The 16,443-nt window shown below is 38.4% G+C and overlaps 1 protein-coding gene across 1 annotated transcript in view; it reads left to right on the top strand.

Moving 5' to 3' along the window:
- The window catches only part of TICRR (TOPBP1 interacting checkpoint and replication regulator), a 50,196-nt gene that overhangs the window by 19,784 nt on the left and 13,969 nt on the right, over positions 1-16,443 (top strand). Inside the window, exons 13-15 of the mRNA XM_030878646.2 lie at positions 360-453; positions 2,053-2,110; positions 5,156-5,302. Coding sequence (XP_030734506.2) covers positions 360-453; positions 2,053-2,110; positions 5,156-5,302 — 299 coding nt within the window. The remainder of the gene's footprint in view (positions 1-359; positions 454-2,052; positions 2,111-5,155; positions 5,303-16,443) is intronic.

The following is a 16,443-nucleotide window of genomic DNA, read 5'->3' as shown; positions in this document are numbered from 1 at the left end:
GCATCTGACACTCTTTATGTTATCTGGGGAATATATAGTCTTGTATTGTGTAGTCACAGTCCCCTCTTGACTCTCCACATGGGGTCTCCAAGAACTAGGAGCCTTCCATGAGATAAGCTTAGGGTTTCAGCTTACTTTGTATATTTTCCATGATGCTCTACATTGTTCATAACTAGTTAAATTTATAGTTGTTACTTTTAGAAATTCTGGGATTGACTTGTTTTACTGTAAGTTCAGGGCAACCTCAAGATAACCGACTTTTATTTAAGTGTTTTATTTTAAACTCTAGTTCCATTCTGATATAACTAGCTGTAACCTGTATTCAGTGTATATTGACTGTTTCTTTCTATTTTTAAAAGGAAAAATGCAATAAGACATAAAAGCATTGCAGAGGTTTCACAAAATCTGCGACAAATTGAAATTTCCAAAGTATCCAAGAGAGCTACGAAAAATGTAAGTCATTTCCAGGAGATAAAAAGTGGTATCACTTTGGGCCTGAGTTCATACAATAAATAAGAATGAAACACAGTGTCTTTATTTTTAAGAAATGAGCATTGGAGGATACAGAAATAAAATTAGGTATTTTTATGAATGTGTCTACAAACTGTAATCTAAGGAATAAAGAAATATAAATTTAAATATTAATCATTTTTCCCAAAAGTGTGACAGAGGTAATATTAAGGGGAAAAAAATAGTAAAAGTTAGGAATGAATAAGTTAATTCAAAATCTTTAATGTAGTTAAGAAAACTCATGAAATAATAACATAAGCAAAAGAAGCCATTGAAAAATAATGTACAATCATAATAGGACTTTGTGTATCAGAAAGTACTTTTCAGTAAGTATGTTTTACGTCAATAACAAGTTACAAAAGCAAACAAAAAAAGTCGTGAAGCCAGGTGGTAATTATTTTTCTGTGGCAGTAGATGTTAGGACTTGTTAGTTGCAAAAACAGAAATCCAGCTGGAGTCTATTTACTAAGTAGAATTAATGTCTTACTAAGAGAAGGAGAGAGACAAAAAAATGCATTGAAACTTTTAAACTGCATGAATTATGAGAAGAGTTAAAATTCTAGGAGAACTAGCTTTAGAAGCATTAATCATTACAATAGTGGTTTGTTTCTAGAGATTTATAGCTGTGCTTTAGTACTGGAGGTGGGGTTTCTTTGGAAGAGTTAGTGGTGTTCACTTTCTTATATGAGTGAATAAGATGCAAATCTTAGATATCTTGGAGATTTTGTTCAGAGAGTATGAAGTCCAAAAGGTATCAGACCACCTCTCTCACTAGATTTTACACGATTAGCAGTCCTTTCTAGCACTCCTTTTGGAAAACTTTTGTTTCAGATTGGCCTAGAAAGTTAACTTCTTTAAGACCAGATTTACTGAGATCAGGATTTGATTTTGGTTAAAAAAGAATATCATTTGTTAAGTTTCTGCTCCTGTTTGGCTGTTTATTCTTTAATGATTGCAGTGGCATAATTGAAAAAAACAGCAACAAAATCTTTAAAAACAATTCTCTGTTTAGATGCCATTTGAGTTTAGGCACTTGAATCCTCTACTATAATAGCAAATAAATAGCAGGTGGGTATTTTTTTTTCTGCCCGCCACACGGCATGTGGGATCTTAGTTCCCCAACCAGGGATCGAACCAGCACTCCCTGCAGTGGAAGCACGGAGTCTTAACCACTGGACCACCAGGGAAGTCCCCAAATAGCAGTTTTATACAGAGACGTTCCTAAGAGTATATAGCCATCCTCTAATATTATGGGGTTTCCCTGATGTTTTAGTTATAAAAGGTGTACAGAAACATCGTTTAAAAGTTGAAATTATATAAAGTTAAATGTTAGTGCCTCTTCACCATCCATTCTTCAGAAGTAATCGCTGATGACAGTTTGTTGTGTATATTTCCAGGCCCTGTTTTTGTGCATTTTACAACTATTTCTGTTACAGATTCCTACAAGTGGAATTGCAAGGATCAAAGGGTTTCTTGTGGAATTTTTATTCTTTTAAATGAATTCCTATTTAAATTTTCTTATTGGATTTTCTCATCTTTCAGGAGAATTCTCACCCTACTCTTCAGCAGCCTCCACCCCCAGTGAAAGAAACGGTACAAGGTATACTTTGTTTCCTTGTTGTACTCAGTGACAGTTTTATTTTGATTACATATATTTAAGCAGTTGCATATAGTTAAAAATTATAGTTTTTTGTAATTGTTGGTTTATGAAATATGTCCATATACTGTGTGCTAGAGGAGTAGGATGTTCACATGGTCTCAAAATACTGCATTTTGTAAAATAACTGGTCTCAAATTTTTTAATTAATTTATTTTTTGTTTGTTTATTTTTGGCTGCATTGGGTCTTCATTGCTGTGTGTGGGCTTTCTCTAGTTGTGGCAAGCGGGGGGCTACACTTCGTTGCAATGCGCGGGCTTCTCGTGGTGGCTTCTCCTGTGGAGCATGGGCTCTAGGCACGTGGGCTTGGTAGTTGTGGCGCACGGGCTTAGTTACTCCGTGGCATGTGAGATCTTCCCGGACCAGGGCTCGAACTCGTGTCCCCTGCATTGGCAGGTGGATTCTTAACCACTGTGCCACCAGGGAAGCCCTAAAATATTTTTTTAATGCCATTAACATGAAAGCTGAAAAAGAAAAGAGGCAGTGGAGCTGGTTTAGATAAAAGGAATTTAACTGTGACATAAGTGCACTACATGATCCCTGCTTGGGTCTTAAATATAGGGTAAAAAGCTGTAACGGATATTACTGAGACGATGAGAGGAAATTCGAAGATGGTTTAGATATACGCCCTTGTTCTTTGGAGATACATGCTGAAATACAGGAAACTGAAGAGTTGTGATGTCTGCAACTCACTCTCCAGCGTTCTGGGGTGGGCAGTTGTACAAACGTAGAGAGAGAGATGGAGGGAGAAAACAAACGTTGACAGTTGGTGAATTTTAGTGACAATTCTATGTGTGTTTTTTTGGTTTTGGTTTTTTTTAATATTTATTTATTTGGTTGTGCTGGGTCTTAGTTGCAACTCGCCAGCTCCTTAGTTGCGGCACACAGGCTCCTTAGTTGTGGCATGCAAACTCTTAGTCGCAACATGCATGTGGGATCTAGTTCCCTGACTAGAGATCAAACCCGGGCCCCCTGCACTGGGAGCGTGGAGTCTTATCCACTGAGCCACCACCAAAGTCACCATGATTCTACGTTGAAATTTTCTATAGATATTAAACTTCTCCAAAATTTGGGAAAAATGGAAAACAGATCAAATTTGGCTGTCAGGCCGTAAATCAGTTTCATAGACAGCCTAAGGCAGGTAACAGAGGCTTTTATAATGGAGATAGAGAAACATTTTTTTGAAACTTTGGTGTGCATTATTGGCGTCCTTAATGTTTATGTCATTGATGGGTAAAAAAGGCTCCTCCCAGTTTGTGGATCCTGGTTTATTTGGTTTTTATTTAAGTGACTTGCAATTAGAATTTTTTTACTCTTGGTGAATTTTTGAGTAGCCTCCACCAGGCCATCTTGCTTAAGATTAAGATTAAAATGCTAGCCTGCTGGCTTTGTCAAGTATTTCCTGACTCTTCAGCTATTTTTCCTAACTTTGAGTCTAGATGGTTACAACTCTCATGCTCTGAAGTTAGGAAGAGGATTTAAAATATAGTAGTTCCCCCCTTATCCACAGGGGTTACGTTCCAATACCCTCAAATACCTGAAACTTCAGATAGTACCAAACCCTATACTATGTTTTTTCCTATACATACATACCTATGATAAAGTTTAATTTATAAATTAGGCATGGTAAGAATTAACAATACCATAATAAAATAGAACAATTATAACAATATGCTATAATAAAAGTTACATGAATGTGGTCTTCCTCAAAATATCTTGTACAAATTTAATGCCTTTTCCATCTTAACTAAGCACTTTCGTGCGTTGTAGCCATAATTTTTGCAGTTTGAGTTGTGACAGCAAAACTAGCGTGAATTTTTCCTTCACAGTTTCACAGATAGACAATTCACTCTTACCATAGATCGTAGCAACCTTAACATACAATTTTTTTTTCCCTTAAGTTGAGAAACTTTTTATTTATAGGAAGCACTTTATGACTTCTTTTCAGCATATCCAAGTTGCCAGCATCACTACTTTTGTGCTTTGGGACACAAGAAGTATTTAAGTAAAATAAGGGTTACTTGAATATAGCACTGCTATACTGCTACAGTTGATCTGATAACCCAGCTGGCTACTAAGTGCCTAACGGGTGGGATGTGCTGGACAAAGGAATGATTCATGTTTTGGGTGGGACAGAGCAGGATGGCATGAGATTTTATCACACTACTCAGAAAGACACACAACTTTAAAACTTATGACTTATGTATTTCTGGGATTTTTCATTTGATATTTTCAGACTGCAGTTGACTGCGGGTAACTGAAAATGTGGAAAGTGAAACTGCAGATAGGGAGGGACTACTGTATCCCAGCAAATTAGTAATATACTCAAAAGAAGAAAAATGAAATCTCTGGGATTGAAAAGAACAGTTTCTCTGCTTGACGCTGAAATACAAAGCAGCAAAAAGTTCCAATGTGAGAAAAATATCGTAACACTGGGATATATTAAAAGGACTATGATTTACATTATCCAACCTCTCACTTAAGGATTATGTCCATTTTACAGTGAATAAAACTTCTAATTTAAGTGATGTGGGCCTTCCTTGTATTCCTGAAAGGTTGGGTTTAAATTAAATTTACAAATGTAAGTAGTTTCTAAAAACTTTTTTTTAAGATTTTTTTTTAATATTTATTTATTTATTTGGTTGCACCAGGTCTTATTTGCAGCACGTGGGCTCCTTTAGTTGTGGCAGGCAGGCTCCTTAGTTGCGGCATGCACGTGGGATCTAGTTCCCTGGCCGGGGATCGAACCCAGGCCCCCCGCGTTGCGAGCGTGAAGTCTTAAGCACTGCGCCATCAGGGAAGTAAATAGTTTTGATATACCATGTGAGTGTACTATTTAAGGAAATCCTATTAGTAAATGTGAATATAGCAGTCAGCCTGTAAAATAGCTTCCTCAAGCAGATTCTCTGTTTTGGATATCTTTCTTTTCCCACATGTGGCTTTTATTAATGATAATATTTGACTTTCTTTTTTTCTTAATGCTTTCAGAAGTGACCAAAGTTCGAAGAAATCTCTTCAACCAGGAAATGATTTCTCCTTCAAAGAGATCTGTAAAGCGGGGGTTGCCTAGAAGCCATTCTGTGTCAGCTGTGGAAGGTCTAGAGTATAAACTTGACAACTTCAAGAGGACCAAAGGTACTACATTTTAGGGTAACCACGAGAAGGGGATTCTTGGACCCAAACCGGTCTCCAGACTCTTGTTGCAGAAGCTCATTAATCTCATGTTTTCCTCTCCTCTTTGGTTACCATCAGTTAATTTTCCACTTGGGGTCTCTCCCTCCAAGTTTAGATGAAGAATTAATCCTGGTCTTTCTCATTCCTCCCTTTCTGGTTACCCCTACAGACAACAGACAAACATCGATTTTATAAAACCAATTAAACCAAAATGAAAGATAGTGACTAGCAATTTTCTAGTCTCTCGGTGTGTTGGGGTTTTTTTTGCTTTTTTATAATTGAGACCATTCATGTATCATAAAATCAACTTTTAGTGGTTTTCAGTATATTCACAAAGTTGTGCAACCATCATGACACATTCCAGAACATTTTCATCATTCCAGAAAGAAGCCCTGTACCTACCCATTAGTATCACTCTCCATTTCTCCCAGTCTTCCCAGCTGTAGGCAACCACCAGTCTACTTTCTGTTTTTATAGATTTCTTATGGATATTTCTTTTAAGAGGAATCATATTATGTGGTCTTTGTAACTGGCTTTTTTTACTTTACCATAATGTTTTCAAGGTTTATACGTGGTGTAGTACGTCTCAGTACTTCATTTCTTTTTATTGACAAAAATATACCATTGTATGGATAAACTACATTTTACTTATCCATTCATCAATTGGTGGACATTTAAGTTGTTTCTACTTTTGGCTATTGTGAGTGATGCTGCTGTAAACATTCATATATAAGATTGTGTGTAGACACATTTTTAATTCTCAGGCATATGCCTAGAAATGAAATTGCTGGATCATATGGTAACTCTATGTTTAACTTTTTAAGCAATTACCAGACTGTTTTCCAAAGTGGCTATACCATTTTATATTCCCACTAACAGTGTATGAGGGTTCTAATTTCTCCACATCCTTGCCTCCACCTTCCATTGTCCCTCTTTGATTCTGCTCATCCTAGTGGGTGTAAAGTGGTGTGTCATTGTGGTTATGAGTTGCATTTCCTTGATAACTAATGTTGCTGAGTTGCTTTTCATGTGCTCGCTGGCCATTTGTATATCTTCTTTGGAGAACTCTTTGCCCATTTTTATATTAGGTTGTTTGTCTTTTCACTGTTGAGCTGTAAGAGTTCTTTATATATTCTAGATACCAGCCCCTTATCAGATATACAATTTGCAAATATTTTTTCCCCAATCTGTTGGGTTTTCTTTTCACTTTCTTGATAGTGTTCTTTGATACATAAAATACTTTTAATTTTGATGATATCCATTTTTTAAAATTTATTTTTGGCTGCATTGGGTCTTCATTGTGGTACGTGGGATCTTTAGTTGCGGCATGCAAACACTTAGTTGCAGCATCTGGGATCTAGTTCCCTGACCAGGGTTCATACCCGGGCCCCCTGCATTGGGAGCATGGAGTCTTAGCCACTGGACCACCAGCGAAGTCCCAATTTTTTTTTTTTTTTAAATAAATTTATTTATTTATTTATTTATGGCTGCATTGGGTCTTCATTGCTACACACAGGCTTTCTCTAGTTGTGGCGAACGGGGGCCACTCTTCATTGCGGTGCATGGGCTTCTCATTGTGGTGGCTTCTCTTGTTGTGGAACATGGGCTCTAGGCACACAGGTTTCAGTAGTTGTGGCATGTGGGCTTAGTAGTTGTGGCTTGCAGGCTCTAGAGTGCAGGCTCAGCAGTTGTGGGACACGGGCTTAGTTGCACCGCAGCATGTGGGATCTTCCCAGACCAGGGCTTGAACCTGTGTCCCCTGCACTGGCAGGCAGATTCTTAACCACTGCAACACCAGGGAAGTCCCCCTAATTCTTTTTATATTTTATTTTTTTTAACATCTTTATTGGGGTATAATTGCTTTACAATGGTGTGTTAGTTTCTGCTTTATAACAAAGTGAATCAGTTATACATATACATATGTTCCCATATCTCTTCCCTCTTGCGTCTCCCTCCCTCCCACCCTCCCTATCCCACCCCTCCAGGCGGTCACAAAGCACCGGGCCGATATCCCTGTGCCATGCGGCTGCTTCCCACTAGCTATCTACCTTACGTTTGTTAGTGTATATATGTCCATGCCTCTCTCTCGCCCTGTCACAGCTCACCCTTCCCCCTCCCCATATCCTCAAGTCCGTTCTCCAGTAGGTCTGTGTCTTTATTCCTGTCTTACCCCTAGGTTCTTCATGACATTTTTTTTTTCTTAAATTCCATATATATGTGTTAGCATACGGTATTTGACTTTCTCTTTCTGACTGACTTCACTCTGTATGACAGACTCTAGGTCTATCCACCTCATTACAAATAGCTCAATTTCATTTCTTTTTATGGCTGAGTAATATTCCATTGTATATATGTGCCACATCTTCTTTATCCATTCATCCGATGATGGGCACTTCGGTTGTTTCCATCTCCGGGCTATTGTAAATAGAGCTGCAATGAACGTTTTGGTACATGACTCTTTGAATTTTGTTTTTCTCAGGGTATATGCCCAGTAGTGGGATTGCTGGGTCATATGGTAGTTCTATTTGTAGTTTTTTAAGGAACCTCCATACTGTTCTCCATAGTGGCTGAACCAGTTTCACATTCCCACCAGCAGTGCAAGAGTGTTCCCTTTTCTCCACACCCTCTCCAGCATTTATTGTTTCTAGATTTTTTGATGATGGACATTCTGACTGGTGTGAGATGATATCTCATTGTAGTTTTGATTTGCATTTCTCTAATGATTAATGATGTTGAGCATTCTTTCATGTGTTTGTTGGCAGTCTATATATCTTCTTTGGAGAAATGTCTGTTTAGGTCTTCTGCCCATTTTTGGATTGGGTTGTTTGTTTTTTGTTATTGAGCTGCATGAGCTGCTTGTAAATTTTGGAAATTAATCCTTTGTCAGTTGCTTCATTTACAAATATTTTCTCCCATTCTGAGGGTTGTCTTTTGGTCTTGTTTATGGTTTCCTTTGCTGTCCAAAAGCTTTAAAGTTTCATTAGGTCCCATTTGTTTATTTTTGTTTTTATTTCCATTTCTCTAGGAGGTGGGTCAAAAAGGATCTTGCTGTGATTTATGTCATAGAGTGTTCTGCCTATGTTTTCCTCTAATAGTTTGATAGTTTCTGGCCTTACATTTAGGTCTTTAATCCATTTTGAGCTTATTTTTGTGTATGGTGTTAGGGAGTGATCTAATCTCATACTTTTACATGTAGCTGTCCAGTTTTCCCAGCACCACTTATTGAAGAGGCTGTCATTTCTCCACTGTACATTCTTGCCTCCTTTATCAAAGATAAGGTGACCATATGTGCGTGGGTTTATCTCTGGGCTTTCTATCCTGTTCCATTGATCTATCTTTCTGTTTTTGTGCCAGTACCATACTGCCTTGATTACTGTAGCTTTGTAGTATAGTCTGAAGTCAGGGAGCCTGATTCCTCCAGCTCCGTTTTTCTTTCTCAAGATTGCTTTGGCTATTCGGGGTCTTTTGTGTTTCCATACAAATTGTGAAATTTTTTGTTCTAGTTCTCTGAAAAATGCCATCGGTAGTTTGATAGGGATTGCATTGAATCTATAGATTGCTTTGGGTAGTAGAGTCATTTTCACAATGTTGATTCTTCCAGTCCAAGAACATGGTATATTTCTCCATCTATTTGTATCATCTTTAATTTCTTTCATTAGTGTCTTATAATTTTCTGCATACAGGTCTTTTGTCTCCTTAGGTAGGTTTATACCTAGATATTTTATTCTTTTTGTTGCAATGGTAAATGGGAGTGTTTTCTTGATTTCACTTTCAGATTTTTCATCCTTAGTGTATAGGAATGCCAGAGATTTCTGTGCATTAATTTTGTACCCTGCAACCTTACTGAATTCATTGATTAGCTCTAGTCGTTTTCTGGTAGCACCTTTAGGATACTCTATGTATAGTATCATGTCATCTGCAAACAGTGACAGCTTTACTTCTTTTCTGATTTGGATTCCTTTTATTTCCTTTTCTTCTCTGATTGCTGTGGCTAAAACTTCCAAAGCTATGTTGAGTAAGAGAGGTGAGAGTGGGCAACCTTGTCTTGTTCCTGATCTTAGTGGAAATGCTTTCAGTTTTTCACCATTGAGGATGATGTTGGCTGTGGGTTTGTCATATATGGCCTTTATTATGTTGAGGAAAGTTCCCTCTATGCCTACTTTCTGCAGGGTTTTTATCATAAATGGGTGCTGAATTTTGTCAGAAGCTTTCTCTGCATCTATTGAGATGATCATATGGTTTTTCTCCTTCAGATTGTTAATATGGTTTATCACATTGATTGATTTGCGTATATTGAAGAATCCTTCCATTCCTGGAATAAACCCCACTTGATCAACGTGTATGATCCTTTTAATGTGCTGTTGGATTCTGTTTGCTAGTATTTTGTTGAGGATTTTTGAATCTATGTTCATCAGTGATATTGGCCTGTAGTTTTCTTTCTTTGTGACATCCTTGTCTGGTTTTGGTATCAAGGTGATGGTGGCCTCGTAGAATGAATTTGGGAGTGTTCCTCCCTCTGCTATATTTTGGAAGAGTTTGAGAAGGATAGGTGTTAGCTCTTCTCTAAATGTTTGATAGAATTCGCCTGTGAAGACATCTGGTCCTGGACTTTTGTTTGTTGGAAGATTTTTAATCACAGTTTCAATTTCAGTGCTTGTGATTGGTCTGTTTATATTTTCTATTTCTTCCTGATTCAGTCTTGGCAGGTTGTGCATTTCTAAGAATTTGTCCATTTCTTCCAGGTTGTCCATTATATTGGCATAGAGTTGCTTGTAGTAATCCCTCATGATCTTTTGTATTTCTGCAGTGTCAGTTGTTACGTCTCCTTTTTCATTTCTAATTCTATTGATTTGAGTCTTCTCCCTTTTTTTCTTGATGAGTCTGGCTAATGGTTTATCTATTTTGTTTATCTTCTCAAAGAACCAGCTTTTAGTTTTATTGATCTTTGCTATCGTTTCCTTCATTTCTTTTTCATTTATTTCTGATCTGATTTTTATGATTTCTTTCCTTCTGGTAACTTTGGGGTTTTTTTGTTCTTCTTTCTCTAATTGCTTTAGGTGCAAGGTTAGGTTGTTTATTCAAGATGTTTTCTGTTTCTTAAGGTGGGCTTGTATTGCTATAAACTTCCCTCTTAGAACTGCTTTTGCTGCATCCCATAGGTTTTGGGTCGTCGTGTCTCCATTGTCATTTGTTTCTAGGTATTTTTTGATTTCATCTTTGATTTCTTCAGTGATCACTTCGTTATTAAGTAGTGTATTGTTTAGCCTCTATGTGTTTGTAGTTTTTACAGATCTTTTCCTGTAATTGATATCTAACCTCATAGCATTGTGGTTGGAAAAGATACTTGATACAATTTCAATTTTCTTAAATTTACCAAGGCTTGATTTGTGACCCAAGATATGATCTATCCTGGAGAATGTTCCATGAGCACTTGAGAAAAATGTGTATTCTGTTGTTTTTGGATGGAATGTCCTATAAATATCAATTAAGTCCATCTTGTTTAATGTATCATTTAAAGCTTGTGTTTCCTTATTTACTTTCGTTTTGGATGATCTGTCCATTGGTGAAATTGGGGTGTTAAAGTTCCCTACTATGAATGTGCTACTGTCGATTTCCCCTTTTGTGGCTGTTAGTATTTGCCTTATGTATTGAGGTGCTCCTATGTTGGGTGCATAAATATTTACAATTGTTATATCTTCTTTTTGGATCAATCCCTTGATCATTATGTAGTGCCCTTTGTCTCTTCTAATAGTCTTTATTTTAGAGTCTGTTTTGTCTGATATGAGAATTGCTCTTCCAGTTTTCTTTTGGTTTCCATTTGCATGGAATATCTTTTTCCATCCCCTTACTTTCAGTCTGTATGTGTCTCTAGGTTTGAAGTGGGTCTCTTGTAGATAGCGTATATATGGGTCTTATTTTTGTATCCATTCAGCCAATCTGTGTCTTTTGGTGGGAGCATTTAGTCCATTTACATTTAAGGTAATTATCGATATGTATGTTCCTATTCCCATTTTCTAAATTGTTTTGGGTTCATTATTGTAGGTCTTTTCCTTCTCTTGTGTTTCTTGCCTAGAGAAGTTCCTTTAGCATTTGTTGTAGAGCTGGTTTGGTGGTGCTGAACTCTCTCAGCTTTTGCTTGTCTGTAAAGGTTTTAATTTCTCCGTCAAATCTGAATGAGATCCTTGCTAGGTAGGGTAATCTTGGTTGCAGGTTTTTCTCCTTCATCACTTTAAATATGTCCTGCCACTCTCTTCTGGCTTGTAGAGTTTCTGCTGAAAGATCAGCTGTTAACCTTATGGGGATTCCCTGTGTGTTATTTGTTGTTTTCCCTTGCTGCTTTTAATATGCTTTCCTTGTATTTAATTTTTGACAGTTTGATTAATATGTGTCTTGGCGTATTTCTCCTTGGATTTATCCTGTATGGGACTCTCTGTGCTTCCTGTACTTGATTAACTATTTCCTTTCCCATATTAGGGAAGTTTTTAACTATTATCTCTTCAAATATTTCCTCATTCCCTTTCTTTTTCTCTTTTTCTGGAACCCCTATAATTCGAATGTTGGTGCGTTTAATGTTGTCCCAGAGGTCTCTGAAACTGTCCTCAGTTCTTTTCATTCTTTTTTCTTTATTCTGCTCTGCAGTAGTAATTTCCACTATTTTATCTTTCAGGTCACTTATCCGTTCTTCTGCCTCAGTTATTCTGCTACTGATCCCATCTAGAGTATCTTTAATTTCATTTATTGTGTTGTTCATCGTTGTTTGTTTCATCTTTAGTACTTCTAGGTCCTTGTTAAATGTTTTCTTGCATTTTGTCTATTCTATTTCCAAGATTTTGGATCATCTTTACTATCATTATTCTGAATTCTTTTTCAGGTAGACTGCCTGTTTCCTCTTCATTTGTTAGGTCTGGTGGGTTTTTATCTTGCTCCTTCATCTGCGGTGTGTTTTTCTGTCTTCTCATTTTGCTTATCTTACTGTGTTTGGGGTCTCCTTTTTGCAGGCTGCAGGTTCGTAGTTCCCGTTGTTTTTGGTGTCTGTCCCCAGTGGCTAAGGTTGGTTCAGTGGGTTATGTAGGCTTCCTGGTGGAGGGGACTAGTACCTGTGTTCTGGTGGAAGAGGCTGGATCTTTTCTCTCTGGTGGGCAGGTCCACGTCTGGTGGTGTGTTTTGTGGTGTCTGTGGACTTATTATGATTCTAGGCAGCCTCTCTGCTAATGGGTGGGGTTGTGTTACTGTTTTGCTAGTTGATTGGCATAGGGTGCCCAGCACTGTAGCTTGCTGGTCGTTGAGTGAAGCTGCGTGCTGGCATTGAGATGGAGATCTCTGGGAGATTTTTGCCGTTTGATATTATGTGGAGCTGGGAGGTCTCTTGTTGACCAGTGTCCTGAAGTTGGCTCTCCCACCTCAGAGGCACAGCACTGACTCCTGCCTGCAGCACCAAGAGCCTTTCATCCACACGGTTCAGAATAAGAGGGAGAAAAAGTAGAGAGAAAGAATTAGTAGAAGTAGGAAGAAAGGAAGGAAGAAGGAAAGAAAGAAAGGAGAGAGGGAGGGAGGGACGGACGGACGGACGGACGGTGGGAGGAAGGAGGGAAGGAAGGAAAAAAGAAAGAAAGAAGATAAAATAAAGTAAAATATAATAAAGTTATTAAATTAAAAATAATAATTAAGAAAAAAATTAAAAAAAAAACCGGATGGATAGAACCTTAGGACAAATGGTGGAAGCAAAGCTATACAGACAAAATCTCATACAGAAGCATACACATACACACTCACAAAAAGAGGAAAAGGGGAAAAAAATCATAAATCTTGCTCTCAAAGTCCACCTCCTCAATTTGGGATGATTCATTGTCTAAAGGAGGGAAGGAAGGAAAGAAAAAAAGAAGATATAGTAATATAAAATAAAGCTATTAAAATTAAAATTATTAAGAAAAAAATTTAAGAAAAGAAAAAAAAACGGACGGATAGAATCCTAGGACAAATGGTGGAAGCAAAGCTATACAGACAAAATCGCACACAGAGGCATACACATACACACTCACAAAAAGAGGAAAAGGGGAAAAAAATCATAAATCTTGCTCTAAAAGTCGACCTACTTAATTTGGGATGATTCGTTGTCTATTCATGTATACCACAGATGCAGGGTACATCAAGTTGATTGTGGAGCTTCAATCCGCTGCTTCTGAGGCTGCTGGGAGAGATTTCCCTTTCTCTTCTTTGTTCTCACAGCTCCCAGGGGCTCAGCTTTGGATTTGGCCCCACCTCTGTATGTAGGTTGCCGGAGGGCGTCTGTTTTTCCTCTCAGACAGGACGGGGTTAAAGGAGCCGCTGATTCGGGGGCTCTGGCTCACTTAGGCTGGGGGGGAGGGAGGGGCACGGAGTGCGGGGCGGGCCTGCGGCGGCAGAGGCCAACGTGATGTTGCACCAGCCTGAGGCTCGCCGTGCATTCTTCCGGGGAAGTTGTCCCTGGATCCCAGGAACCTGGCAGTGGCGGGCTGCACAGGCTCCCCGGAAGAGGGGTGTGGATAGTGACCTGTGCTCGCACACAGCCTTCAACAAAAGCCTTAGCGTCTAATGCCCGTCTCTGGGGACCGCGTTGATAGCCGCGGCTCGTGCCTGTCTCTGGAGCTCCTTTAAGCAGCGCTCTTAATCCCCTCTCCTCGCGCACCAGGAAACAAAGAGGGAAGAAAAAGTCTCTTGCCTCTTCGGCAGCTCCAGACCTTTTCCCGGACTCCCTCCCGGCTAGCCGTGGCGCACTAACCCCTTCAGGCTGTGTTCACACCGCTAACCCCAGTCCTCTCCCTGCACTCCGACAGAAGCCCGAGCCTCAGCTCGCAGCCCCGGCGGGTGAGCAGACAATCCTCTGGGGCTGGTGAGTGCCGGTCGGCACCGATCCTCTGTGTGGGAATCTCCCTGCTTTGCCCTCCGCACCCCTGTTGCTGCGCTCTCCTCAGCGGCTCCGAAGCTCCCCCCCTCCGCCACCCGCAGTCTCCACCCGTGAAGGGGCTTCCTAGTGTGTGGAAACCTTTCCTCCTTCACAGCTCCCTCCCACTGGTGCAGGTCCCACCCCTATTCTTTTGTCTCTGTTTTTTCTTTTGCCCTAACCGGGTACGTGGGGAGTTTCTTGCCTTTTGGGATGTCTGAGGTCTTCTGCCAGCGTTCAGTAGGTGTTCTGTAGGAGTTGTTCCACGTGTAGATGTATTTCTGGTGTATCTGGCTCCTAACTGCTGGTGGTTTATGCTATCCTTGAAGTTCCTTGTCTTATAGATGTATCACTTCAATCTTCACTTCTGTCTTCACATGGCTTTCCACTTTGTGTCTCTGTGTTTCAAATATCTCTCTTCTTTCTCTTACTAGGATCCCCCCAGTTCTTTTTAAATGTTAGGTAGAATTCAGCAGTGAAGCCATCTAGTCCTGGGTATTTTTTGGAAGTTTTTTGATAACAGTTTCATTTTTTTTTACTTGTTATAGGTTTATTCAGATTTTCTATTGTTTAGTCTGTTTTCAGTTGTTTGTCTTTCTAGGAATTTGTCCATTTCATCTAGGTTTTCTAATTTGCTGCTATGCAATTGTTTGTAGTATTACCTCATAGTCCTTTTTTATTTCTGTAAGTTTGGTAGTTTTATTCTCTCTTTCATAGTTGTTTGAGTGTTCTGTATTTTTTCTTTGTCAATCTAGCTAAAGGTTTGTTAACTTAAAGATCTTTTCAAAGAGCCAACTGTTGGTTTCATTGATGTTTCTATTATTTTTCTACTCTTGATTTCGTTTACTTCCTGTGTAATCTTTATTTTTTCCTTCCCTCTACTTGCTTTGATGTTAGTTTGATCTTTTTCAGTTTTTTTAAGATTAAGGTTTTGTTATTGATTTTTTAAAATACATGCTTTTTTTTTATTTACATCACTCATTGAACAGTTTATCACCACTGTCCTTTTTTTTAAAATTTTTATTTTATATTGGAGTATAGTTGATTTACAATGTTGTGTTAGTTTCAGGTGTACAGCAAAGTGATTTAGTTACACATTATCATATATCCATTCTTTTTCAGACTCTTTTTCCCATATAGGTTATTACAGAATATGGAATAGAGTTCTTTGTGCTCTACAGTAGAAGCTTGTTGATTATCTGTTTTATATATTAGTAGTGTATATATGTTAATTCCCAATTCCTAATTACCCCCACCTTTCCCCTTTGGTAACCAAAAGTTTGTTTTCAAAGTCTGAGTCTGTGTCTGTTTTGTAAATGAGTTCATTTGATCATTTTTTTAGATTCCACATATAAGTTACATCATATTTGTCTTTCTCTGACTTACTTCACTTAGTATGATAATCTCTAGGTCCATCCATGTTGCTGCAAATTGCATTATTTCATTCTTTTTTATGGCTAATATTCCATTGTATATATGTACCATGTCTTCTTTATCCTTTCCTCTGCCGATGAACATTTAGGTTGCTTCCATGTCTTGGCTGTTGTAAATAGTGCTGCAGTGAACATTGGGGTGCATGTATATTTTCGAATTATGGCTTCTTCCAGATATATATGCCCAGGAGTGGGATTGCTGGATCATATGGTAGTTCTATTTTTAGTTTTTAAAAGAACCTCCATACTGTTCCCCATAGTGGTTTAGGTACCAATGTAAAGGTACCAGTTTACTTTCCCAACAACAGTGTAGGAGGGTTCCAGGCTTCTTTTTTGTTTTTGTTTTTGACCACGCTGCATGGCTTGTGAGATCTTAGTTTCCTGACTAGGGATTGAACCCGTGGCCCCTGCAATGGAAGCGCAGAGTCCTTACCACTGGACTGCCAGGGAATTCCCCAGACTTCTTTTTTAATACAGCTTTTTACAGGTACAAATTCCCCTCTAAGCGCTGCTTTAGCTTCATCCTGTAAGTTTTGGTATGTTGTGTTTTCAATTTCATCATCTCAAAATATTTTCTAATTTCCCTTGTGATTTTTTTTCTTTGGTCCTTTGGCTATTTAGGAGGGTGTAAATTTTCACATATTTGTTAATTTCACAAATTTCTGTTATTAGTTTCTAATTTCATACCATTGTAGTTGAAGAAAATACTTTGTATGATTTTGGTCTTTTTAAATTTTTTGAGACTTGTT

Source organism: Globicephala melas, chromosome 2 (assembly GCF_963455315.2).
Source record: "Globicephala melas chromosome 2, mGloMel1.2, whole genome shotgun sequence".
Classification (NCBI taxonomy): domain Eukaryota; kingdom Metazoa; phylum Chordata; class Mammalia; order Artiodactyla; family Delphinidae; genus Globicephala; species Globicephala melas.
This window is presented reverse-complemented; position numbering and strand designations above follow the sequence as displayed.